General features: G+C 40.9%; 1 protein-coding gene across 6 annotated transcripts in view; it reads left to right on the top strand.

Moving 5' to 3' along the window:
* The window catches only part of LPIN1 (lipin 1), a 79,477-nt gene that overhangs the window by 14,100 nt on the left and 37,655 nt on the right, over nt 1–27,722 (top strand). For 2 of the 6 annotated variants that reach the window (XM_041421925.1, XM_041421916.1), the window contains 2 exons: nt 6,734–6,790; nt 26,314–26,514. In XM_041421925.1, the coding sequence (XP_041277859.1) occupies nt 6,734–6,790; nt 26,314–26,514 (258 nt within the window). Of the gene's footprint in view, nt 1–6,733; nt 6,791–7,140; nt 7,482–8,816; nt 8,838–16,725; nt 16,808–24,878; nt 24,983–26,313; nt 26,515–27,722 lie in introns of those variants that run through there. The other 4 variants (XM_041421938.1, XM_041421935.1, XM_041421943.1 and 1 more) reach the window with 4 other exon arrangements.

Here is a 27,722-nt window from a genome sequence, read left to right as displayed (position 1 = left end):
ATGTCCAGGGCTGATGGAAAAGTTGTTCAGGGAGGCCTCTGGGTCTGGAAAGGCTGATGCCATGAGGGAGGGTGGGGTGAACATCAGGTGATGTGGATACATCACCTCATGAAACACCTTTTGGTAGCCTAGGGTGGTTCCTAAGAGAAACATTTCCAGGTGCAATGTTAACTGCAGCCATTAAAATATCCGACAAAAGCAAGTGCAGGTCTGCTGGTGGGGCCATCATGTCTGCCAATGGTGGTGGCAGCCAAACAGGCTCCACCCTGCTGAACGGTCTGCGGGAGATGACAAAACAGCCCTTATCAGCATGCCTTGCAAGATGTTAGATAAACAGCTGATAATTCTCTCTCTGAGTGACTAGGGTGAGGTTAAGAACAGGGAGGAGCTCAGCAGGAAAAATCCAGACCTGGCATGAGGCTCTTTCAGGGTGCATTTCAAAGACCAGGGTCTCCTGTGTTAACCCAGCCTGGCGATGTATTCAGTGAGATTTCTGGCTAAATGAGCAGGCTCTGCTGTAGTTCTGTAGTTTGCAGCAGCTCCAGGAGTGCCATGGATATTCTCTCTCCCTCTCTCTCTTTTTTTTTTTTTCCCCTAAATTTAGGCTGGATTGCCTAAACAAGCTTACATCTAGACTTTAAAATAATTTAGGAACTTGATGTAGTCCACTGGGAGATGAACTCATTGAGAGCAGCCCTGCAGAGAGAAGGACTTGGGTGTTCTGGTGGATGAAGAGCTGGACAGGAACTGGCAATGTGCACCTTCAGCCCAGAAAGCCAAATATATCCTGGGCTCTATCAAAAGGAGCTCTGGTGAGAGCCTGCCTGCAGTGCTGCATCCAGATCTGGGGTTCTCAGTGCAGGAAAGACATGGACCTGTTGTTGCAGCAAGGCTAGAGGAGGGACACAAAAATGCTGGAACACCTCTCTTATGAAGACTGGCTGAGAGGGTTGAGATTGTTCAGCCTGGAGAAGAGGAGGTTCTGAGGAGATCTCAGATTTGGCTCCCAGTACTTGAAAGGGACTATAAAAAAAGAGGGAGAACAACTTTTTGCATGAGCAGAGACTGATCAGATAAGGGGGAATCGTTTTAAACTAAAAGTGGAGAGATTTATATTACACTTTAGGAAAAAAAATCTGTACCGTGAGGAGTGAGGCACTGGCACAGGTTCCAAGAGAAATTGTTGATGTTCTATCTTTGGAAGCACACAGGGCCGGGCTGGATGGGAATTTGAGCAATCTGGTGTTGTGTGTGGCATCCCTCGCCATAGTGGTGGGGGATTAGAACTAGATGGTCTTTAAGGTTCCTTCCAACCCATTCTATGATTACAATGCAGGTATCCAGGTTTTCAGCAAGGAAAGGACAGGGAGAACACTGCTCATGCTCCTGGCACCCACTGCTGTCTCCAGAGAAATAGAGGCTGTGAGGGCTGGGCAAGCGAGAAGTCTCCAAACTGCTGTGATCTCCCCACCCTACACCTCTTCCTCTGTCTCCATGTATGCCTTGGTACCCTGGAGCTACCAGAGTGCTTGAGCATATGGTTCCTTTGACTTTGGGCCAGGTTTGAGTGAGGTGATTAAACAGAACTGGTTTCTTGTTGTGCTTCCTCTGCTTCATCTGATAAAACTTGACTCTGGCTTCCTTGCTGCAAAGTACTTAAACTATTCTGTGGTCATCTCCATGGGCAGCAGCTTCCACAGACCAGTAGCTTTGTTTTGGTAGCCTTTTTATAGAAGGTAAATATAGATAAGGGTGTTTTTGTTTGGAGTGTTAGAACATCAAGCCATTTAACTAGGAACTCACTACTGAAGTTTCTGACAGAACTGTTGGTATTTACATTTTTTTTCCATATTTTTTACTGATGTCCCAATCTTTGACCAGTTACAACCTCTCCAGGAAAATTAAAGTTGCCAGTCAAACCTGACTTATTTGAAAAGCTAGGAAATGGTTTACTTACTTTAGGGCACTTAGAAAGTATGATCATGTGGCAATTGGATTGTCCTCTTATCTTAAAAGAACATGGCCCTCCTTCCTCTTTGTTGCTTAAAATTACTCTATAGTGGAGATAGCATCTCCTCACAAAAGGTACTTACTCTGGTTCTCTGTGAAAGAACAGACCAGCTGCTTTGCACTAGGCACCCATACTTCAGGGAAAATATAAGTCACTCTGGGCATCAGATGCCCCTCAAGGGAAGTAATGTTTCTATCTGGTACTAGCAGAAATAAAGCACTAAGTGTGTACTTAACTGCATTTAGAAGCATGATTACTGTAGGAACCTGATTTAAATTACTTGAGTAATTCACAAATGAATAACTTTGTTTACAACACCTGTTGCATCAATGTGATGAGCTAAACACCAGTCAGGTGATGTCGTGAGACTGAGTCACAAGTTTGAGACAGAAGAGCTGCTGAGGTCACCCTGCCCATCCCTTGCCTACTCTGCTGTGCTTCCCTATAACTTGTTTCTGCACTTTTTTTTTAAATTCAAAGCATTTCATGTAATAGTGTTTTCATCACCAGTTTCTGTATTTTTCCCATTGTAAGATTTCCTTGTTAGGAAAGGATTCCTGAAAATGGATTTTCATTCTGCCATGTCACTTTATCATAGACTAATAGAATACAAGGCTGCAAGAGACCCAGAGATCATCTGGTCCATCTCTATGCCTAGAGGCAAATTCAACTATAATTAAAACATTTCTGTCAAATGTGTGTTCAACCTGCTCTGAAAGATCTCAGCCTCTTCCGGCAAGCCATACCAGAGCTTGGGTGCTCCTACTATTATAAAGTTTTCCTAATGCCTAAATATTTCCTGTTTCTTTTCATGCTCACTGCATTTCCGTATCTCTCCCAAGGGAGCATGGATTACAGTTACAGGGGACGTGGATTACAGTTACTATTTTCTGCTTGCATTATTTTAATATAAGATATATATTTTCCCTCTAAGTGAAAGTATGACATATAGACTAATCTGTTCTTCTGCAGACATTAGGCCATATCTGTTATCTCTGAGTCTTCTGTTTTATTTCACCTTCTATCAGCTAAAAGAAATATCTTCATTCTTAAACACTCCATATTTAGTTGGGAAAAGTACAGTTTGGCTTAATGCTAACAGACTGGGCAATATAGGGTCATAAAGACTCTCTTTAGGGGTCAAAGGGCAAATTTTGCTTTGCACCACAAATTAATGTTTTCTTAGAAATATTATTGAATTTTCTCTGACAGTTTAGGAACATATTATTTATTTTAGACATCAGGAGAGCTGTGCAATAATGCTTGTGATATGCCCGCACTACTGGAAGCAAAAAAGCTCAGGTAGCTTCACAGGAGATCTGGATCTCTTGGCTACACTGGTGGCAGTAAACCAGACAGTGACAGTGCCCATTCTCTGGCTTTGATGCTACCTGGTGTGATTTTGTCACCTCCTGCTATTATTTCTATTACGCTCCATCAATGGTAAAAACCAGTTGGCCTCCTTGAGAGGCCTGTTGGAAATGCTCTGTGCTCATTCCCAGGCTGGGAGCTGCCAGTTGGCTGTGGCAGCACCTGTGCCAAATGCTGTTTTTCCAGCATCAGGCACAGGCCAGAGTGTCCCAGTGCCTCGCCTGTGCCTTGACTCTGTCTTGTACAGGAATAGCACTTGTGTCCTATTTCACTAGCTTAAGTGCAAGGTCATCTTTTCCCCACATTAGCTTGTTCTCTAAGGTCAGCAGGGTGCCTTCTGAGGCTGGTACAGCTAAAGGAAAGATTTAATACAGAGTGTCTGCTTTGAAATAATTTTTGCTCATGTCAGTTTGCATTTCCAAGACTACTAAATAGGAAAGGCAGTCAAATTACAACAGTCACTCAAAAAAAATGGACAAAATATAATTCATTAAGTTCTAAATTTTCCCATTAATTGCAGGTCTGAACAAAAGCTCCTTAGGGTTGTTTTTCAAATTTGAGCAGGAACAAGAGATTAGACAACTAAAAACATCAAATACTTAACTGCAACATTAACTGTACTTTCAAAATGTTGGCCGGGATCCTGGAGAGTCGCGTGGTTGTTGCACCAGTACACAAAGAATGTTTTACAGGACTGTCTCTGATCACTGTTTTTCAGAGGAACTGAATGCACAGGCAGCTGCACTTTTGTAAAATTACCAACTCTGTTGCAACACACTGTTGACTTTTCTGCTAATGAAATGTACTGTTTGCCTGTGGCAGTTCCTATTATGATGTTTCTGAGAATTATTTTTTGGATAATAGAATTTTGATTGTTTTTAGGAAAGAAAGAAAAAGAATGTCTGTTTGCAGCCCTGAAAGCCAACTGTGTCCTGGGCTGCATCCAAAGCAGCGTGGGCAGCAGGTGAGGAAGGTGATTCTGCCCCTCTGCTCTGCTCTATGAGACCTCATGTGGGACTGGTACACCCAGCTCTGGGGCATTCAGCACAGGAAAGACCTGGAACTGCTGGAGCAAGTGCAGAGGAAGCCACAAAGGTGATCAGAGGGCTGAAGCACCCGTACTCTGCAGACAGGCTGAGAGAGTTGGGGTTGAAGAAGAGAAAGCTCTGGGGAGACCTTATGGCACCTTCCAGTACCAGAAGGGACAACAAGAGAGCTGGAGAGGGACTTTTTATGAGGGCTTGTAGGACAAGGGTGAACAACTTTTAACTGAAAGAAGGTAGGCTTAGATTAGATATTAGGAAGAAATTCTTTATTGTGGGGATGGTGAGGCACTGGAGCAGGCTGGCCAGAGAAGTTGTGCATGCTTCATCCCTGGAAGTGTTCAAGGCCAGGCCGGATGGGGCTTTGAGCACTTTAGCCTCATTAAAGGTGTCCCTGCCCATGGCAGGGGGGTTGGAACCAGATGGCCTTTCAGGTTCTTTCCAACCCAAACCACTCTATGATACCTCTTAAACACAAACAGGCACATGCAACAGGAAAATGCAATTATACTGAATTCAGCATTTGCATACAAAATGCATCTGTATTTCAATTATTAATTTACCCTGGAAGAGTATTTCTGATCATTTAATTATTGGGGTAACAGTGCTAGTATTTTAATTTTCCTTCTGAGAATAGAAAAGATAGACCACTTGTTAAAACAACAGGCCATGTGGAAAGAGGTCTGCTCCTAATTCAGACGCTAGAAGTCCTTTGTAATGCCAAATAAGTAATTTAACCAGGGTGTATTTCAGTTTCTTAATTTGATAAATGGAATTTATAATATCTTGTGGTCCATAAGGTTGTTGAGAGACTTGGTAAACTCTGTTTGAATACTGTGGTGCAATCCTTAGTGGAATCCAAGTGCAAGATGTTGTCATGAACAGAGAAGGCCTATGTGCCAGACCTTCCTCTGATTGTGCCACCTCAAACTTACTTGTCACATCCCCCACATGAAATGATATTCTAATTACACATGTACCAGAATGTGTGAGTGCAATTACCAGTGTAATTAACAGTAATGGAACCCTTAAGAACTGGACCTTCCAGAACTAGGTGAATTTATTTCTGTAGTGCTTGTTTTGCTATTTCTGATTGCTCCCTATTTGTAATGGCTTCATAGTCTTATTTAAATGAAAGAAAATTCAGAAAAAGTATCATTTTATGCCTTTTCTATTTGCTCAGTAAAATTCCACAGAGTATTCTGAGTGTCCTATAACTTGAGAATGATAAAGAGCAGAATGTTTTTCCTTTTTTCCTGGTGAGCATTTTTGTTTGAAAAATGTTGAAATTTAAATATGAGGGAATATGGATGTTTTGAGAACACACCAATAGCAAATCTGGCCATAACTTTTCTAGGCAAGAAAGAGAAATCTTTCAAATTATTTGTTCATATCATCATCATCATCATCACCATCATCATCACCATCTTATTTACTGATCCTGTAGAGTTAGTCCTTACAGTATGAAATTTCACTATGGAATAAGAAGTATTCTAAAATGCACTTCAGAATTTCTCTTGAATAACTTTTCCTTTTATTTATATGTGTCCCTTCACCTCCAGCAACACTGAAAGCTTACCCTACTTAGTGGGTATGAATTAATGTCAATATGTCTTGCAACTGTGGCTTCATTAAAAATGAAATCACCACTCACTCCTACTTCTGTGCGTTCTTACAGAGGTTGTCACAATAATTGTCACCTCAGCTGCGGGCTCTGTCTCTGGAAGTACAGTCACACTGCTGAGGCCCCTGTGCTGCCTGTCTGCAGAGAAATTATGCAGAGAACATACTCATGCCTCTGCTATGCAGACCCTGAGCATCAGGATGCTTCAAAGGGGCTGAAGTGTGCTCTTCTTGTTCTACAGAACTGCTTTTCCTGTCCTACTGGGTACTAGAGGTCTTCCTGTACCATGAACACATCTAGGGATGATGCCATATGAAAAGATCTTTGGCATGCCCATCCTGCAAAAGAACAAACTGACACTGCTGTGGTCTATGTTTCTTCACAGCTCACAGAATTTGCTGGCTTCCAAGTTCTCTCCAGCTGATGATACGGATCCTACTAGCAGAGGACTAAATCCTTCTGCAAAACCCCTGAAAACTGAGGTGGTGGAAAAAAAATTGAGAACATTTCTCAGTCCAGACAAAAAGTGAGGATGACACTAAGGCCACGTGGCTTACAAAGGAATCTTAGGAGAGGTATTCATTGAAACTGAGTTTCAAGGACCATGATTGAGGCCTGTATGTATTAACCTCTGTGTATTCTTAATTAACTACATTATTTTTCATTATGTTTTGTTTCTTTCAGATTCCATTGATGAAAGATCCTGGTTGGATTCGAAATGTCTGGACACGCAATCTAAATGTAGGAATTTAATTGTTCATTTGTTTTCTAAGTCCCATGCCTTAGAGCAGGCCCAGCTTGAAGCCCAGTGGTCTTTGGTAAAGCAGGATGAGGAGTGGTTAATTCTTGCCCACTTCCTGGTACCCAGTGCAGAGTGTCCAAGTGTCACTCTCTGGACACTGTGTTACTATATGTCACCACTATAATGTGATATTGTTATTCCTGTGAAAGGCTGGGTGGCTCTGTGAAACTGGCGGCCCTCATATGTGGCCAGTACTAGCAGGATAAGGATGGAAAAAACACAACAATTTGGAAATTTTGCACTTGATCTGGAAAATAAGCACAGAGTGAGCAAACCAGAGGCAAAAGTGAGATGCAAGACATGTCCCAAGCCAGGGAAAACATGCCCAGACATTCCTGTTGCTGCTCTCCTGGAAGGCAGAGAGCACATCTGTGAGGTGGTGGTCTTGGGACACAGCCATGGATTGACAGAAGAACCACTCAGGAGAAGGAATGAGGGGGGAGAACAGCACTTCCCATACCAGTTATAGAACTGCCACTGCTGAAAGATTGGCGGAGGAGGCAAAAGAGGCAGATCCAGGGAACAACCTGATGCTTGTTTAAGAGACTCAGCACTCTATTCCTCAGAGTGACCTACTCTTACAGTGACGGTGGGGCGGAGTATTTAGAGGCTGGCTTGATGAAATCACAGGTAAGTCCACGGCATTTCTACCCAGCACCAAGCAGAGCTGTGCAATCACATCCGCCTAGCCGAGCTATTGGAGCCACTGTCCCGCTCTGCGTAGGCTTCTCAGGGGTATTAGTGTGATGTTAGCACAGCTGCACTGCCATCTCACGTAAATCTCACCTGGGGGCTCCAGACAACCTACACAGAGCAGTGTAGGATATTCTTTATGCTTTCCAGAGGAATCTTCCTGATCCAGGAGCCTGTGGAGACCTGCTTGTAGCTTGTTGGTGTGGGAACTGGTTGGCAGAGCCTGGCAGCCTCTCAGTTGGGTCTGGCAGATGTAGGAAGGTATGTCAGCTTCAACAAATTGAGGATCTAACCTCCATGGACAGCTAGTTAAGCCAAGCAGGCAGTCTGAAATTAGGATGGGGTTAGTTGCTGTTGGCAGGAGTTGGGTTTGGACATGCAATTCAGTAGCTGTGCTTTGCAGACAGAAAGGTATCTGGGAATTCAAAATGCCAGTAAAATAAAGAGAGATGGAACTCCAATTAGCAAAGGACAGCATAAAATGTGAAAATTAAACACATGTAAAGTGATACTACAAATGTGATCTTTTCATTCCAAACTTTGGGAACATTCAGGTCTGCATTCAGGTCTGAAATTTACAAGAATATCTGCTGGTTAACCAAAACATGCCATGTGAACTTGTGATGCAACTTCGAAAGAATGGAGGATAACATATACTTGTAGTAAGATTATATTTTAAGAAGGATCAGGTTATGGGTTATTTGGGCAAAATTTTGAATTTTTAAAAATGTACCAGTACTATGGTTTTTGTCCTAAATTTCTCATAATCTAGTACATAAATACATGAAGAAGAGGAGGAAGAATTTTGTAATGTGGATGTGCTGCATTTAAAGTCTACTCTACAGAAAGAAGATTGAGGGGAAACTGGCTAACCACTAATGATAAAAAAATCTTAGACACTGTGCAAATAAAAGAGGTGTTTGCACTAAGCTGTGCCAATATCTGCAGAGAGAAGTTGGCAGTATGAAACAAAAAGTGAGAAAAACATACCAGGCTGAATCTGCCACAGGAAGCAGAATTACACAGAACAAATAACAACTGACCTAGACAAGGTAGATAAGCAATAAGCATGATCCCACGCAAGCAACATGAAAAACATGCAGGGTGAATGAACTGGGCTATCATCCAGGGCTGCAGGGGAGTGACGTCTGATATCACTGGGATGACTTCACAGCGAGGCTTTTTTGTTAGTGCCCAAATTGCAGTGTGGGGGCTGGAATGGGGAAAACGGTGTCTGAAGAGTTCACATCAGAAGCAGACATGTACCTTGACATGACTCTGACCTACCTGTGGGTATGACTTTGTTTTTTATTTTATTAAATAGGATTATTTTCTTTGTTTTCTGACCAGTCCTTTGTCTCTTCTTGTACTACGGCAGAGCTTGATATAAAACACTGCTTTCCTGTTCCTACTCTTGCTTTTTTTTTTTTTTTTTTTTTTTTTAAAATCTTCAACTGTTTGGAACAATGAGCAAACCCTTTGCTTGTGTAATACAGAGTTCACTGGCTTGAAGGGGATTATATTGCTCTGTCTGAACTGAGCACCAGGCCTGATACTTTCAGACTCTGAACTCACTGGGATGGGAATTCTCTTTGTGCATGATACGACCAACACAATGTGGCTGATGTGTGAGTAATGAAACAAGCTGATGTTTTTTTTTTTTTTTTTGTGGGCAGAAGCTGCTGGCTTTGAGAGACTCTGCATGGTATGTAGATTTGTCTGAAGTAGATATGAAATGAGGGTAGCAGGAATGAGGCAAAGTACATGATGAATTCTCACATTTGCATAATGGAATACGGAAAGCATACAGGCCACCAGGACAAAGGCTTTCTGTTCCAGGACGTGCTGGACATAATGAAATGGATTTCCCTAATTTCACCAAAGTATATTATTTCCATAGATTTACACAAAGTGCTTGTTTTAACGCACACTTCTACTGTATTTATGGAACAAGGATAAATTATTTTCACAGTGTGTTAATTCCTGAGCACACCTATTTTCTCAAAACAACTCTGAAACATAATGTTTTTAAACAATTCTTGCACGTATGTGCAAGTGGTGGTAAGCTTTTTTGCAAACAGTGAAGAGAAATACACGGAGACAGAATTGACCCATTTATGTAAGGGCTGGACCTAAAGAGCTACATGTAGAGCAGGCAGGCTTGATAATACATTTATTTATAGTATCTTAATACTGGACAAACTAAAATGGTTTCAACTGTCTCAGTTCAATACTGAATTGCATTTCCTTCTGATGGATCATTGCCTCCTGAGAGCCATTCAAACACATCATACTTTGCGACCAGATTGCATAGACATATTAAACACCCCTTTAAGATAGGTGTGTTTCACTTGCAAAAACTGTTGTGCATTTTAGACTTCAAGATTCTTTTATACTGAAGTTTTCATTAGAGTATTTTAATTTTTGCTCAGCTTTCAACATAATGGCAGAAATCAGAGAAAAAACTTTATTTCACACCACAGACTATAGTTCCTCCATTGGTTAATATACCCTTTGTCACAGCAAATCTAAATTTAATTTTCCAAGTAATTATTTTTAGACTGATGGAGATGAAATGTTATTTAATTATAGTTCTAAAATAACATTCACTACTATGTTCAGGGATTTTAGTGCTATAACACTTCTGGAGAGTCTACACTCATTTTGACACTGTGAGTATTTTGAGGGAAGGACTTACTGAATTACCCAGGACACTTCTTCCACTCATAGAAATTAGAACATGAAACTGATGTAAAGTACATTTTCATTATTTTGCAAACTAAAAATCAGAAATAAATTACAATGCTCCTGCTTTAACACGGCTGACTTACAGGTTGCAGTTAGTTTTATACAAGTTCTCAGCCTAAATCAGGAAAATGAAGTGCTTAGATAAGAGAAAGAATGCAGTATTTATTGATTAATTACCCAGGCTTGATGCAAATAATTAAAGAGAATTTATTGTCTTGTGATGTGCAGGATTTAATTCTGTGTCTCAGCTTGTTCCTAGGATTTTCACACAATTTTGATTATTAACTTTATCTATAACAATATATTTTTAAGAACAAAAGAGCTGACAACAATAGATTGTCAGCTTTGACAGCAACCAAGACTGAAAAGATTATTTTGCTTAAGGAAAATATGTTTTTAAACATTGTCATTGTTCCATTTTGCTCAAATTTTGCCTGATAAAAATTTATCGTAAGAACTCAATGGATGATTGTACTTTTAATTCAAAACAAGCACAGTGGCTCAAACTGTAATCACTAAAATCCCCAATAATTGAATTAAAAGGAAAACACTTCTAAAACAGATTATTCCAATCCAGTATCTCACCTCTCCCCTACAATTTACCTGATAAAGAGCCTTGAGGTTAAAGATCAGAGAGATCTGAAATCCGTGCTGCCAGATTGAGATGTATTCAAGTTTGGCACAGAAGAAGGAATGAGAGGACAGAGTGGAAAGATCTTAGGGCCAGAGTTCCCTCGTGGCTCACTGTTACGGAAGGCCCTGAGAAAGGAGAGCAGGAGTCCTTCAGGTGGAGGCACAGGACCCACACCTGCTGCAGAGGCTGAACTGGGAAAAGTACCTTTTCAAATGTTACACACAGTTTAAAAAAACCCAACAAACAAACAAAAAACTGCTGTAACCTGGTTATATTCTGTCACTTCAAATATTCAAGAAAACTGACAATTAGTAAGAGAGAAAAACACTAAGTAGTACGAGGTTGCATTATCTCACTTTTTTTTTTTTTACAGCAAAAGTAATAAACCTTTCTTTACTTTGGATGAAGGTATGCAGATGTGAACTTTTGGGCAGTATACCAGCAGAAGCCTCTCCCATCAGTTCATTGGTGAAGGAGAAAATAGCCACAGTCTGCCTCTCAATCCTCCATCTGCCTCTTTCTTGAGGGGAGAGTAAACCTTTCTTATCCAGTTTATATGACAGACAGAACTAATTACGGTACCTGTGAGTGTACAGAATTATCTCATTTCAAAGCCAAACAAACCTGCTTCTTGTAATGCCAAGCCAGGGACAGAGTGCCCCTGCATTCACCAGGAGCCACACACAGCACAGCCCCCCGCTACCCTGGTCTGCACAGAAGTGAAGAATTTTTTTCTCAGAGAGAGAAGCACCAAAGATTGCTACTAGTATTATAAAACACATTTTAGATACTTCACTCTCTCTGTGGAGTTATAGAATGAACTTCAAGCTGACCTTTATTAGCACTTAGCCCACCAGAAGAAAAAGCTTTACACACAATATCTATTAATCCTCTTATTACCATAAGTGCAGGTGTTACATCTTTGCAATTTGATAGTAGTAGGCACTCTGATCTTGAAATTTCAGACATGAGGCTGAGAGAAAACCAACAAATTTCTCAAGAGAAGGAGTTGGTTTCCAAATATCTTTCTCTTCTTTGGGATTAAGATTGCCATTTTAGTTTCCAAGCATTGCAGGTACTGTGAAGAAAAGATTATACCCTGGGAAACAGACCAGCTTTGTTTGAAGTTCTCAAAGCGTGTTTTGTACTATTTTGTTCTGAACAAATAATACCAATGATTTTGGTTTGCTGTGCTTTGAAAACAGTATTCTGGGCAGAAGCTTTGCTGGTCATGCACAGATATATTGGAGTGATGAAAAGCTACATTTTGGACTGGAAAGCATTTTGTCCATGACAGGATGGACAAGCTCTGTTATGAGCACTCATTTCTTGTATGTATGTGCACTTAGACACCAGTATGTATTTTACCTGAGCAGGATACAGGTCTGTGTTTGAACAAGCATATGCAGGAATTGTGGTCTTGGTTGAAGAAAGAACATGTTAATGACTTCACTGTTATATCCTTAGCCTCACACTGCAATTGCTTTGCTTTATCAGGGCTCAAGCTTTTCTAAGCTTTTTAAGATTATATTTAGAGAGCTCAACTGTGGCTATTTACAGATTTGGAGCTAAATTGCTTTCTGATGAGATTGGACTGGTACAAGTGTAGCTCCAGCAAGGTTAATATATTTAGCCTCTCTTGTATCCTAGTTTAAATACTCGTACACTCTTCTGCTTTGATGATCTTTGGATCATAGGAGTCAAAAGAAGTCTCTGTTTCTTAGTAGCCAAGTATTTTGTAGCAGAGAAATGACTTTTGACTGGGGAAAGAGCTGCTAGGATATAAAGGAAACATGGGGGTTCTCATGGATTTGCATGGTTGGATGTGGATCTAGAGGAAAAAGAAAGGCTCTTCTGAGAACCTTCATCATCAAGGTGAAGGTTCTTGTTATATTCTGCAAAGCAAAAAAAGACTTGTCTAGTGGTTCATTTGCTAGAGATCCCCTTCCCCCCCTTTTTTTTTTCAGTGAGGGGGAGGAAAGGGTGTATCTGTCACAAAACCAAGTCCAAAATGATTTTTGGTTCAAAATCAAGTTTGGTTATGCAATGCACACGTTGATGGCATGAGAGATGTTATGATTACAGATGAGCATTTTGGTACATGATCAATGCTTCCTGCCCTGCCTCTAATTGCAGCTGCAACACTTCCTGGAAAATTGCAATGCCACATTTGATCATTTGACAAAATAATCGTCTTAGTTTTGCTTTTCACTGGTCACTGCCGTACCTCATAACTGACTGAAACTTTATTCTACTTCTGATGACATCACAGTCCTCCTGAGGATGGTGTCATCATCTCACCTCTTAACACAGAGGTCAAAGAAGAAAGATAAGAAATTATGTCAGAAGTGTATTTGTTGGCATGTGCAACTGTCAGCAAATGATTACAATACTCAGGAACTGTGATGATACAGAAGGCAAAATCCCAAAGTTAAAGCTGTCAAACTGCAAGGACCTCAGGGGGGCAGATACAAGGAAAAAACAGCAGCACAGTCAAAATTGGCAACAGGTTAAAGTCAAAGGGTGGGGGCGGAGGGAATGTTTTAGAAATCTCTGCAACTAAATAACATCTACATATACTTTTAAAAAATGGTCTTCAATCAGGCACTTAAATGCAGATTAAATGCCAGTATTTACAAGCTGCAACACCCTGCACTACTGTGCCTTCAAATGAAGGATGAAATTAAGTACTAGATAATTGTACTTGAAGGAAAAAGGAAGAGAAAAAGAAAGGGGGAAGAAAAAAGTGAACCAGACAGAGAATTCAGTAGCTTATCAGAGGCAGCTGTAGGTACTGTATAAAAATATCTACTTATGTTAGGAGAGAAACTCCTTTGTTAGGATGGTGAGATGTTTAATCAGGTAATTACAGAGTCAGTCAAACTGCTTTTTGATGTTTAGACTAGAATAAAACTAGATCAACTCTTAATTTACACTGTGTGAACTACTCTGAGTTTATTACTTATATAAAGAATGTCAGCATGACTCCAGAGCCATCTTTGCTTATAAGTTAATTATAAATTAAAAGCTAAAAGCTCATCTTTTCTATTTACTGAATAATTTTTACCTGCATATTGGGCATTCATTAACAATTGCAGTCATTCATAACCCAGGTTCTGTGTGCCTGAACATCAACCCTAGTTTTAGTGGGGGAAAAGCCAGACTGATGATGCACAGTGGTTTGAATTTTGCTCACTGGCAACATCTTTGCTAGTAAAATCGAGCGTCCTAAGATAGAACTGAAGGCTTTTTTCCCCCCTTGCATGGACTTACATAATTTTTTCTAGGAATCTGTTCTTAGATTTTATTAAACTCTTCTGTGCTTTTCAACTCTTTTAAAACCCAGTTTTATTAATTTACAAAAGACTACACAACTCAACTTTCTTCGTAACTGTATTTTTTAGTAGCTATGAGCCCAGATCACAGGCTAGAACTCCACTGTGCCAGAACTATACAAACACAGAGTGAGTACGTAACTTATAAGGTCTTTGAAACAAGAATCAGCGTTAAGCAATAATGAATTGATGTACATTGACCATCAAAGGAATGGAAAGACAAATGTCCATGAGCAGGTCCTTAAAAATTTTGTGGACAGTTGTAGATCAAACCTTGGTAAACAAACATCTGTTGACCAACAAAATGCCTCCAGAAAGAAACCTGTCAAAGGTGAAACCTTTCAGGAAGAAAACAATAATACTTCAGAACTTCATCATTCCTGAGTGTGTTTTGTAAATGACACAGTCAGGGACTTTGCTCTTGTTAGGGCTGTACTCCCTCTGCCAGCTAGTCTGTGGGTAACTCCAGATTATTTTTTAGGAACCATCCCTGACTGTACTATCCTCCAAACTCTGCACTGGGCTGAGTCAAATCCACAGCCACGACCACTCTAAGGCTTGGACAATATCAAAGTACTGCTTATGTACTAGTGCTTGGTCCTCTAGATAGAACTAATTGAGAGCAGTTATGAGCTGAAGCGCAGCACAAGTAAGGGTTTCAGAATGAGGTGGCAGAGGTTGTTCCAGGGAAGTAATCTGAGGAACACCACACTGCACACTGGTCACACCAAGAATAAGAATAGAGTGAGAAAGCACAGAAGGATGGCGCCCTGTTGTTAAGGGAAGCTCACTGTTGCTGTGCAAGCATTTGGCACTTCCCACAGCATCTTATGTGTATTGTGGCTGTATTTATTCCGCTCTGTAGGAAGAGAAAACATGACCTTGCACATCAAATAATTTAAAATGTAGAGCATTATTCTGTGGGCTATTTTACATCAAGCAGCAGATGGTTGGACATGATAAGCTAAACACAATATAGTACTTCCAAAAATGAGAACCTAGCTTCTGGATTTCTGAAAGAAGCATGGAAAGGTGGGTGTTGTTGAGACTGTGGAAAGACTGTTTTTGATTCAGTATGTTATGATCATGTTTTGACTTTAGCATAGTAGTAGAAGACCATAGTGGACCAATATGTTAGAGGAGTCCTCCCACCTAACACAGATCGTGACGGCTGGAGATTTCCACTCTCTCAGAGGGAACACAATACGGGATTGTATTCTGCAGAGATGTAGTGGGCAGAGCACTGGTAGGATCCACAGTCAACACAGATAAAGCTTCTTTTATTAACAGGCATGGGATTATTTACCAACATTTCTCATTGCCTACTGACTGCCCACTGGCAGGAGATTAGATATGAAATGCCTGGGAAATGAAACTGCAGTTGTGTATTACTTTCTCTTTGGCACTAAGTATACACCTTTCCTTGTCATGCCTGGGCAGAAACTGTCTTCACTGACTTTTCTGTTCTAAACTGAAGTGTACTCATTAGTGAAGCTGTTTAACCAGGAATGGAGGAGAGAACAAGAGGCTGGGACTGGAGTCTGTGAGTTCGCACCGGGTCCTATCACCCAGTGGCTCTGTTTTAGCTGTGAGCTGTACAAACACCGGCCAACATGGAGAGAGAAATAAGAGAGCTATAGGAAGATGTGTTGCAGAAAAACAATTTGAAGAATTACAACCTGGTGATAACCTAGAGAAGATTCCACTAAGATTGTTTTGGAATGTAACCAGAAATTTAACAGAAATGGAAGGCTTAATTACTCTAATTACTAATTACTCTTCCCAAGCTTCATGTACCTTTTCAGCTGCATGTACATTTTGAGGACTACAACATGGAGGTGCTGGAAATCCACCTCTCAAAAACTTTTTTTCAGGCCTAAAACTAACAGAGTGCTTCAATAATTACCTTTTGATTTTTTTTTTTTTATTTTTTGGTGTAAACTTTGTCGTCTTTTATTCCTCCGTGTTACTCTGGTTCCTGTTTATTTGTTTTGCACATAGCACAACCCTCTCCTGAGTTCTGTACACAAGACTTCAAAAAGGCCTGGAACATTCCTTCATCAGTTTTTTTTTTTTTTAACATGGACAGCCACTTCCCTTTTTAGCTGTGTAAGGTGGTCAGCGCAAAGAGAGGTTACAATATGGTTTACATACAAGGAAACCACTATAAGGTGGAAAAGCTTTATTTCATCGCATTTATTTAAAGCGACAAAGCGTCTGACGCTGACAGACGCGCTCCCGACGGCGATGAATGCTAGGCTCTGTCAGCCCAAGCGACGCCTATCGGGGACCTGCCTTTGCTCAGCCTGGGCCGAGCGATTCCTTTTCCCATTCTCCGTTTTTCCCAGCTAGGAACCTGACCCGCCGGCGGCCGCAGGATCACCCCACACGCCGCGCCTCGGCCGCGGGATCACCCCACACGAGCGCGCCACGGCCCCGCCCCGGCCCGCGGCGGCTGCGGCAGCTCCGGCCCCGCCGCGTCCCGCGGCCGCGGCGCGCACAGAGGCGGCGGCGAGCGGAGCTGCGGGAGCCGGCCCGAGGCAGAGGTGGGTGCCGGGGCTCTGGCGGCCTCTGCGGGAGGAGGGAGGCCCTTCCTCCTCCGGCTGCCGGCGGGCAGGGAAGGCGAGGCCAGGAGCCGCTGAAGGCAGCGGGTCCGTCCGGCCTGGGCATCCTGGCGGGGCTCCGGGCGGCTGCCCGCATCTCCTGCCCGCCTTTCCTTGCGGAGCCGCCTGGCTCTGGGCAGTCACAGCTTGCTGGGCGCATCGTGCTGGACGCTGCTTTGTGCACGGGATTAGAGGGAAAATGTGATGCTTTCCAGGTGTCCCCTCAGAGGGACGCACTCTTCGTGGGGATCTCGGTTTTGGGTCCGTCCGCCGCCGAGCTCTGTGAGCTGGTGGTGGCCAGTGTCCTATGTGCTGCTGCTTCCCCTTCGGCTTTAGGAATTTTGCTTCTCTTTGCTTGGCAGCTGCTGATGCAAATCGCTGCATTACGTCCCTGTTTCACTAATACTTTCCCTAAGCCTGAATAACGACAGCAGTAACAGGACAGAGGGATTTAATGACATAGCAGAGCCTGGCTAGCAGCAATGCAATGGCTACAAGGGAAACTAAACTTTCAGATATTTTGTATTTCTTTTATGTTATCCCCCCAACACTTACTGTTTTTCTGTTGATTAGACTATCTCCTCTACATTCAAGAAGCAAAACTAAAAGCAAATATGTCTTGTGGGGAGGAGACAAAACACAGCATTATTGTTGTCCCTGTCAAATAGAGGAATTGCATAGAAGTAGTATCCCAACCTTGATGTTGCAGACCATCTAGAAGATAATTTTTCTTTTCACGTGCAAAGTCATAAGCCTTGATAGATCTTTTAACCACTAATTTGTCTCCTAGTCTGGAGGGTGTTTAGAAATTGTTTATTTTCTGGATAGCTTTATCTGTGCCCCTGCCCCTGCTGTCTCAGGAAGCAAACACTGGTAAATGCTTAGTGTGCACACATGAGGTTTTGTTGTCATCAGTGCACTGTTGGAAGTTAGATAGATGAATTCCTGTTACAGTAAAATGAGCCTGCTTCCATGAGGAGAACTGGAGAAAAACTGGGTAGACAGTGAAGGCAATCAGATGGAAAATGCTCAACATGAATATCGTGGAAATAGCCTTTGATGGTTTTAGATGATTTCTGCTCTTCTTATAGGTCCAGCTCACTAACACACATACAGACTACCTGATAATATTAGCTTGCCTGATGTAGTGGGACCTGTTAGTAAGGGAGTTGGGCAAGTTTTAGTCCTTGACCGTTTTCCATACCTGAACATGTGCAGATGTATGGATTTGTTTATCTGTGAACATATATACACACAGCAGTCATCAAAACCAGTTGAAATACAGGAAAAGCTTACTTTAAACTCTAAAAATTCAGGAAATACAGAGTCTAATGAACAAATTTGTTTTCCAGTCCTGTTGAGAGAAAGCATTCCAAGTCGTGTGAAGTGTCTGGATAGAGTAGAACAACTGCTGTTTTTCCACTCTGATTTATGTTCCCTCACAGATATCAGAACAGTAGCACAGGACAGCACAATACATGACTTACCATATATTGTCAGCTACGTCAAAGGTTCTTGGTTTCAGGCATCACTTTGTGCTTTTCAATTTGTTGTAAAGTTTGAATTCCTTTATTGCAGGGTCAATCCAAAGGGGTTCAGTCCTTCTGTACATTCCCTCAAAGCATCTCCATGAGGAGTGAAGCACTGTGCAGTTGGGAAGTTAAGGTACAGTTCAGACCAAGGGAAATGTGGAAGGTCACCCAAGAGATCTCTTTGAAAGGAGTAGACAAATCTTGAGATAGGATTTCAGGACTGCCTGGAATTTCAAGAGGTGCCTTGTACTGTGCACTGCTGACTCTCAGTTTCCCTCTTTGTTTGGTAGTTGCAATTGTATGGGTATGTGGCGAGTCAGATCATCCCATTGATCTAGCTAGAAATCGTTTTTTCTGGCTTTAGTGGTGTTACTTTTCAGTGCTGACAGAAGGGCCTTGGAGAGTGTGGAATCTGCAGGTGGGTGGTTGGTGTTGGGACTGTGCTTGTACCCTTCAGCTGGCCTTGAAATAATTTTCCTGGACTCTTGGGTACTAGTTTGATACCCTGACTGTGGGACTTTGGGCCAGTTTTTTTTAACTTTGTTTGAACATGGGGATTCACTGCAGGCAAGTTTTGAGTCTTCAGTTTGAATTTTTGATTTTAGATACTCTCAAGAAAATATTCTCTCCTTTACAGGGACTTAATGAAGTATTGCACTGAGTAAAGTTTTAATATTTGAAATACAGGCAATACCAGAACCGGAGGAACAGTCATGTTGTATTCAAAGTCTATGACTGTGAGTGAGTGTGGGTTCTTGGAGGGACAGGCAGCTTGGAAGATAAGTTTGACATTTGATCCATTTGACTATCTGGCTGTTGTAAGAAGTCACAATTTTTGGCACTGGCCTTGGGTAACTTGGAATAGAAGTCAAATAGTTCCTAATAGAGTTAAGCCCAGAATAATCCCAACCCTGAAATATTTCTGGAGGTTGACTGGCAGGAAGCACAATGCTCTTTACTCTGATGTAGAGACAGCCAGAGGCTGAATTTTGCTTTCTGATGTGGGACATACAAGTGAGCTGCGCTTGTCTCCCAACTGAGCAGATGTTCTGTCAGATCACCTGCAGGAATGTGGTCTGTCCCATGCAGCTGTGACTATGGGGAAGTCTGGAATAAATGTGAGTATAACTGGACTTGGACAGAGTTTACCCTCTTGTTTACAGAACAACCAAAGTCACACTGCTCAGCAGAGTGCTCTGGAGTTCTCCCTCGGCAGCTTGTCCAAATTGGAGTCATGGCTGCTTATGGCTCCCTTTCAGGTCATGTGTCCAGGTTTCCTTTCCCAGGAAAAAAGAATATGCAAGGAGAGTGTTTGTCTATGTCTCACTAAGGTGAGCTTGGCCTGCTGCAGTTGGGATGTAGCCACAGTGGTAGACCCTGCTTGCAGCCAGTGGGAGCTGCACCCTCTGAGATAAAAGCCTCAGTAACTTGCCCAAAGTTGTGTGGGGAACTTGTAGGAAAGTGGTGCTCTAAACTGAAGTCTCCCAAAGTCCCATGCAACGTCTTCATAGCTCCTCTAGAGAAAGTAAATCCAGGCTCTGATTTTACTCTGGAAAATGCACAACTTTGGGGTTCTGCCTGGGCACTTGCTCAGGAAGGTGGGGTGGGAATTCATGGCAGTGACTTTAGGTTGATTTGATGTAGGAAGTCACAAATACTTAAGAAAAAGACTTTTGAGAGTTTTTAATGATTTTCAGTTTCCTACCTGAAATGGCTTAAAATACTAAGGGATTTGAATGTGATGATCAAACAGCATTAATGACTTTACATTAAGCTGTGTTGACAGCTTACTAATAAACAAAAGTACATATTTTAAAGATGATAGAATGATAGTTATTAAGAACTTTTATAGCTAAGAAGTCAGCATTACTGTGGTTGTTGCACAGACATGAAGGGCTAAGCTTAATTTTGGAAATACTAATCTAGAGAATCTTCTGAATCTGAATCTTGTGAATCGTCTGAAATATTTTATTATCTCCCTTACCTTTTTATCATGAATCTTTTTTTAGAACATAACCTCTGAAACTGTCTTTCATGGTAAAGAATATGTCAATAGTAAAATTCTGTTAGTTGCAGTAGAGGGATTAAGTGTTCAGTACTGCAGACAAAACTGAATTGTTTCAGTGTTAAGAATAGAAATACTTGATATGCAGTGAAAGAGTGTTCATAAGCACTGACTTTGAAGTATTATGATTTACTTACTATTTTTTGTACGTGAATAATTTTCTTGAAGGGGCCACAGTCTGATTCCCAAATATTGTCCGTTCTCTCAAGCTTTACATCTTCAAAACAGAAACAAAGGACAGGTCAGGGGAGATAGACCAGGTTTGTAAAATTGTCATAGTTTCAGTGTCAGCAGCAGAGCTGCAGTGATGTATTTTAACTGAACACTGGCCCATGAATTTTTATCTTCCCTTCACCATTTCACATGTTTGGAAGTTCTTGGGAGGAAAATTGATTTGTTTTCCTTATGCCCATCACTTCAGCCATGAACCAGGGTCTCATCATCATATCAGGTATTAAAAGTGTAACTGAAATATTTTTCTGTATTTTTGTGGGGTTTTTTGTTTGTGCTATGTTTACCATTGCTGCAAATCTTCCTCTCCTGGCCTACACAGCCAGTCCACAATCATAACCATAAAGCCTTAAAGAAGGGGCTGAAAGAGACCTAACTGTTGCCAAAGCTCATTCTTGGTGACCAGACCAGCTAGAGCCATCTATTCTACAAAGCTCTGTAAAGCTTTAAAAGAAGGTGACTACTTCTTTTAAGCAGTCATGGGAATAGTGCCCAGCCCATCTTAGCTCCTTAGCTGTGCCTTGGAATTGCTGGGAGAGTGCTTATTGGCCTGTGCCTCAAAGAAGCAGATTTCTAAATGTACCAGAAGCAGATTTTGAAATTTAAATAGATTCAGTAGAGATGTCCAGACTGTAATGGTCAGGTCTGTGATGGGATATGGGTTTGATTTATTGCCTTGGGCACAGGCAGAGCAACAATGTCTTTCCCAAAGGTTGCGGTTGCCTATTCTTAAACCAGTCCCAGCAAACATTTGTCCTGTTTTCAAAATGTTCTGCATTGGAAATTTCATATCTTCCAGAGGAAGTGTGTTTTACTTTTTAACTACCAATACAGCATGCCACCTAAATCAACTGTCAGTTTTTAGAGCATGTTGAATAGCACTTGCATCCCTTAGTAATTTAGATATGTGTGGATATCTAATCTATTATTCATTAATGCGGAACCTGATGAGATACCAGGTATTGCAAAAGGAAAAAAGGCATTTAGTTCCTATGATTTTCAGTGTTTTATTTTGAAAATTGCAGTAAAGAAAGATGAAATGGTAAGGGGAAGAGCTGAGCTGTGGAAAAATCCCCAGAAAAACAAACAACCAAAACGATGCCACAAGGGGTACAATAACTGGCTTTTCCAGTGGAATTGGAACATAGTTTGGTGTACCTGTATGAAAGAAGTGGATTATCTAGATGACAGTGTGTTTGATCTTACTGTGGCATCCAGCAGAATTGGACTTTAAAGAATTATTTATTTTATTAGGTCAGTCTTTCCTAAGTAAATAAATCAGTTGATAAGAAGGGAGATCACCAGCTATTTATTTTTACTTACTTTTCTACATGATGATAAATTCTGAAAAATGGCTGCTGTCTTTAACAATCAAAAGAGTTGGAAATTTTCTAGGCTTTCTGGAAGGTGATGCTAGTTAGATTTACATTTAAAATTATACTAGAATATACCTTTAATTTTATAATAGATGCAAAATGTAGAGCTGGGAAATGTCTTCTGGCAAAGAACAAAGCTCAGACTATTTGAGAATCCTGACAGAAGCAGTACAGACTGTTCTCACTTGCAAGCTTAGATCAAAGGATTCTGAATTTTCCCAGCTCGAAAAAATTTTCTGTGCTGTGTCCACTAGCATGGTATGAGAATAGGAGTTTTACTAAACTGAGTATAATGACCAGGCAGGCACTGGGGGTGTAACCCATGATGTAAACTTGTGTTTACTGCTGAAGTTGCTGCTGCCTGGTCAGTAAGTGAAAGACTTCTTGGAGCAGCCAGAGTGAAGTGTTGCTCCAAAACCACATCCAGTCCCTCTGGGGTTTGAGGAGTGTTGGTTTCCTGGAGTGCTGACATGGCATGGATCAGCTGTAGATTCAGAGAGCAGACTTAAAAACCTCAGATCCAAACAATCTCAGCTTTGGTTGACATGTATAAAAGGTGGGGTAGAGGGCCTAAACCATCAGAATTTAATTTCTGAACTCTTCCCCATTTTAACAACAGCATCTTTTTTTCCCTGCATTTTAATAATAAACCCGTTTTTTTTAAGTTTATTGAGGAAGTGGGGTTTGTGTGATCTGTCTCCCAGTCTGTCTTTGAATTCCACAAAGACTTTGTTGTACATTGCTGGTTCAGCCCAGCTTGAGAGGAGTGTCCACTACCAGCTCACAGTTTGAATGTGGCACTTTTTAAGGGATAAGAGATTTCCACTGTATGGAAGCAAGCTGTGCTGAGCTGTTTGGCCTCAGAGCTTATGGATGGTATCCAACTTTTCTAATTTGTGGGTATAAAAATAATCTTTGTGTCCAATGACAGGGCAGGCAGAGTAGGTAAGACATGTCGTGAGCAAGAATAGTTGCAAAATTCTCTGTTTAGGATTTTAGGAGCCCAGCTGGTGCAACTTGTAAAGAGGATGTGAGAGTCCTCATGTTTGGATTGTCTGCCCAGAACTCTCCCAAACACTGAGGGTTTATAGACTGTCCCAGCAGTTCCTTCTCCACTGAGGAAGTCATGGATGTTTTGCACCTAGAAGTTTTGTTACTTCAGCAGACCAATCATTAACTGTAATTTTGTAATTTTGACCCCAACTGTAGCTGTATTTGCATTTAATTTAGCTCAATAAGAAATGTGGGGGTTTTTGTGCTTTAGGTTGGAAAAATTGCCAGTAAAAACTGAAGTATTTTTCCACAGCAAAGGGGTAATTTTAAAAGTTTGCTTATATCTGTCACCCTGGAGGCTGACTTCTGAACTTAGATTTGTGCCTGTGTCATGCCAACTTTTTAAAGAGTTTAGATGGTGGCCCCCAAGATAATTAGGGGGTTAAGACCTTATGACTTGGAAGCAGAGGCCAAGAAAACTAGTTTTATTTGTTCTTCAGAATAGTTACTTTTTGGGGGTTATGGAGGAAACAGTTGGGATATAAGAAGTGCACAGTGGTAGGACAAGAGGCAGTGGCACAAACTGCAACAAGGGAAGCTCAGGTATCATGGAGAAAATTTCCTCTGTGAGGACAGGGATGCATAGGATCAGCAAAGTAGAAAGGCTGAGAAATCTCCATCCTGAAGACACTGAGAACTCTGCAGGACCAAGGTTGTGGGCAGCCTTGGGCAGGTGTTTGGACCGGGTGACTTTTAGAGGTCTGTTCCAACCTGCTGTTGTGTGACACAGGGTAGGGTGTGGCATGAGTTTCAAGTGCTGTTCCCTGTGAAACAGCTTGCCACTAGATTTGCATTCAGGAAGGTGATGTTTCTAGTGTATAATAGGACACCAGAAGTGCTGATGCCAGTTCAGTGCTGGAGAAAGGAATATAATTGCCATGAAGTTTTTGTGTATTGGTTTCTCAGTAGGTGGCACTTTCTGGATGCCTGAACTGAGGCTGTGCAGAAACAGCCCTCACTTCTCCAAACACTATTTAGGGATTATTCTTCCATTAGTAAACATCTGTCCTGGTTTTGGCTGCGATAGAGGTTTTCTCCTAGTAGCTGGTATAGTGCTGTGTTTGGGATTTAGGATGAGATAATGTTGGTAACACACTGCTGGTTTAGGTGTTGCTGAGCAGTGCTTACATTATGTCAAGGATTTTTGGTAGCTTATGCCTTGCCAGTGACAGGGCTGGAGGAGCCAGCCTGAGAAATTGTGAGGGGACACAGGCAGGGCAGCTAATCCCAGCTGGCCAAAGTGAGATTCCTTACTGTAGGCCATCATGCCCAGAATATAAACTGGGGGAGGAAACTGGCCATGGGCTGCTGCTTGTGGGATGGCTGGGAGCTGGTCAGTGGGTGGTGAGCAATCGCATTGGACATCACTTGTTTTGTATGTTGAAATTATTTTGTTCTTTTTATTATAATTTATTATTATAACTATTATTACTTTCTTCCCTTTCTGTTTCATTAAACTGTCATTTTTTTAGCCCATGAAGTTTATCCCTTTTGCTTTTCTGGTTCCCTCACCCATCTTGCTTAGGATGGGGAATTGGTTGTGACTGACTGTGCAGGGCTTTCTTGGTGGCTGGGGTTAAACCATGACAGCATCTTGTACACTGAATACTTAGAAAATCAAACAGAATGTTTTGTTAAGTTAGTGCCTAGTTTTAGTTTTAAACTTTTTGTGGTTCCACTCCCCAGCTGTCAGATGGAGAAACCATGATTGCTTTTCAGGGACAATGTAGTGATGACTACCATAAATAATTCTTCCTTCACAGCACAGTTTGTGTCCTGACCCATGTATTGCAGCAGAAACAGAGAAGAAAGCAAAGCCTCAGTCCACACAATGTAGAGGGACTTTTGAAAAAAAATACAGGTGAACATTAGTTAATTAGAACATGTTCTAAACTGCCTTAATTGTAGCATTTCCTAAATTTCTGATTTTTTTTACTCTAGTGCTTTCATGGTATTCTTTAAATAGTCTTTTGTTCATAACTGTAAATCACAGTTAAAATTTGGAGCCATTTTACAGCATCTCATACATCTTTTTTGTTGTTTATGAAAGAACACAGCTGAAAGTCTCTATTGTAACAGATGCTGCTGCTGTGCAGTGACTGTCTCGCTCTGAGCTCAGTTCTGTTCTCATCACTATCAATGGGAGTGTCAGCATTGCCTACCCTGCAGCTGTTACTTTTATTGATGTCCAGGTGCTGTAATACAGCCTAGCAAAGAACTTGTGCGTGAGTCTTATGATCTATCCTGCGTGCACAAGGACTTTGATTAAACCAGTATCTTGGAATCTGCAAGAGGTGCTGGAAAAGTAGTGAAAACAATAGACATTGGAAGTCTTTAAAACCTGTACTATTCAGGAAGGTATCTGCTTAAATTCACTCATATTTTGAGAACTATTGAAAGACTTTCTTTTAAGCATGTCTAAATATGCATGTTAGTCATTTCTGGGGGACTGAATATTTTGAACAGGACATGTATTAATAATGTGGAAGCAGCAAACTAAATGCTAAATACTAAATAAATGTAGGAGCAGGGGAAATAAAGCAAAGCACTTCAACCTTCAATGTAAGTGCAATTTTTAATAACACTGCAGATACTGTTTGAAAAGGCTGTTTGAAACAAGAACGGTAATGTTGCATTAGGAAACAATGTTCAACCTTAATGCATAACTAATATCTGAATGCATTATAATAACCTTTTAATGGGAGAAATTACTTTAAGATGGGAAAATAGACTTTGCCTTTAGTGTGGTGTAAAATTAGATATGCTCAAAGCTATTCACTTGCCCTTTGTTTAAAAGCCTGTGGAATACACAAAAAAAGTATTTCTGGCGTTGAGGGCACAATAAATGTTAGGAGGAGATGTTATTCTGGAAGTAATGTTTTTCTCCTTAGAGATAATTGGGAGACATTTGAGCTTCAAGTCTCAAAAGTTTGACAGTGGTTTTGAATTCAACTGATGTTAATGGACTTTTGAAAGTTGTTACAATTTTCTGACTTACGAGGTTCCTTTTGTGTTTCAGTAGCTCTCTACAAACATGCTGTAAATAAATTGGGTGGGAAATCCTGGTTTTGTGCAAAATTGTTAATTTGTGAAACTGGAGGGTACCCCACTGCAGGATTCTCCATCTCTCAAATGTCTCCAAAATACAAAGCAGGGATCAAAATCCAATTTGTTCCACCTTTTGCCTTTCAGGTCCAAACCATGAATTACGTTGGACAGTTAGCAGGGCAGGTGTTTGTAACTGTGAAGGAGCTCTATAAGGGTCTAAACCCAGCCACGCTGTCAGGATGTATAGACATAATTGTTGTACGTCAGCCAGATGGAAATCTTCAGTGTTCCCCTTTCCACGTTCGCTTCGGGAAAATGGGAGTGCTGCGTTCCAGGGAGAAAGTGGTAAGAAAATGTGACAATTTTTATATGTCCTGTCTGTGAGTTAACTGTAATAGCATGGACACTGAATGTTCTGTTACAGTTAACTGTAATAGCATGTTACTGAATGTTCTTCAGTCTGCTAGTTGAGGTTTTCTTTAGGCACCCTTTATAAAGAGCCTGAATTAAGACAAGTTTCAGTTAAAATGGTTGTTAATGATTCTTGCAGGTCAGAGCATAATTTGTAAGACATTGTCTATAATAAAAAACAAAACTATGAAATTTATCATATTTATGTTCAATGAATCAAAATTTCAAATGTGCTGATTGGAAGCCATACTAGATTTCATTAGTAACTTACTAAAACCCCTTTCTTTGTTCAATGTTCAATGACATGTTCAATGATAGTTCCAAAAAGGGAGATATTAGTGAAGTAATATTTTCAGATAAGAGAACCTTGAGGTTAATTGAAGCTAGAAAAAAACAGGGAGGATCTTGAAATAAATGTAACTAGGCTGAGTGACGTGGTAGTGTATCAGATGTGAAGTTACCAGCGTAACAGATCATTTTAGAAAGTAATTTTTCACTCAATAGAGTCTAGGTTTTAATGTAGCTAGAATTTTCAGCAGAAAGATCCTGATGTCAGCATGGACATAATTCCAATATTTAGAATCAGTAAATGTTGAGAGATACTAATGTACCAGTGATGTACAGTGTCCTGAAATAGACTTGTAGACTTGTGCAAGTCTCCAGAAAATTTACAGTGAAAATGGAGTTGGTGGCAAGCATGGTTATAGTCAAAAAGAGAGAGATCTTCCTGAGAAGAAATGGAGATAGTTAGGGCTGTACAGTGATATGATAAATGTGTGGAAGGAATCGTCACAGGAATTGAATGTAAAATTATTTTTCTCATTTGTGTTTCTCATAGTTTAAAGAGAAGTCTCTTTAATGAATTTGAACGACAACATATTAAGAATTTGCATTTGGATGTACTTCTAGCACAATTAAAAAATAGGCTATGAATTAAAAGAGCGAATAGATTTGTGTGGCAAGTGAAGCATTCAGCATTTAAAAATATTCAGAACTTTATGTAGACTATAAGCCTTTCTGAGTAGATGAGCAAGGTATCAATGAGCAAGGTATCAATCAGCTGAACAAGTTAGAAAAACATTTTTGTAATTGATTGCTTTGTGAAGAGGTACTGAAAGAAAAAGACTAGGGCAGTATTTCCT

The sequence above is a fragment of the Onychostruthus taczanowskii genome, unplaced genomic scaffold (assembly GCF_017590055.1).
Source record: "Onychostruthus taczanowskii isolate IOZ18803 unplaced genomic scaffold, ASM1759005v1 scaffold11, whole genome shotgun sequence".
Taxonomy (NCBI): Eukaryota; Metazoa; Chordata; class Aves; order Passeriformes; family Passeridae; genus Onychostruthus; species Onychostruthus taczanowskii.
The sequence above is the reverse complement of the archived record's forward strand: the minus strand, read 5'-3'. Positions and strand labels throughout refer to the sequence as shown.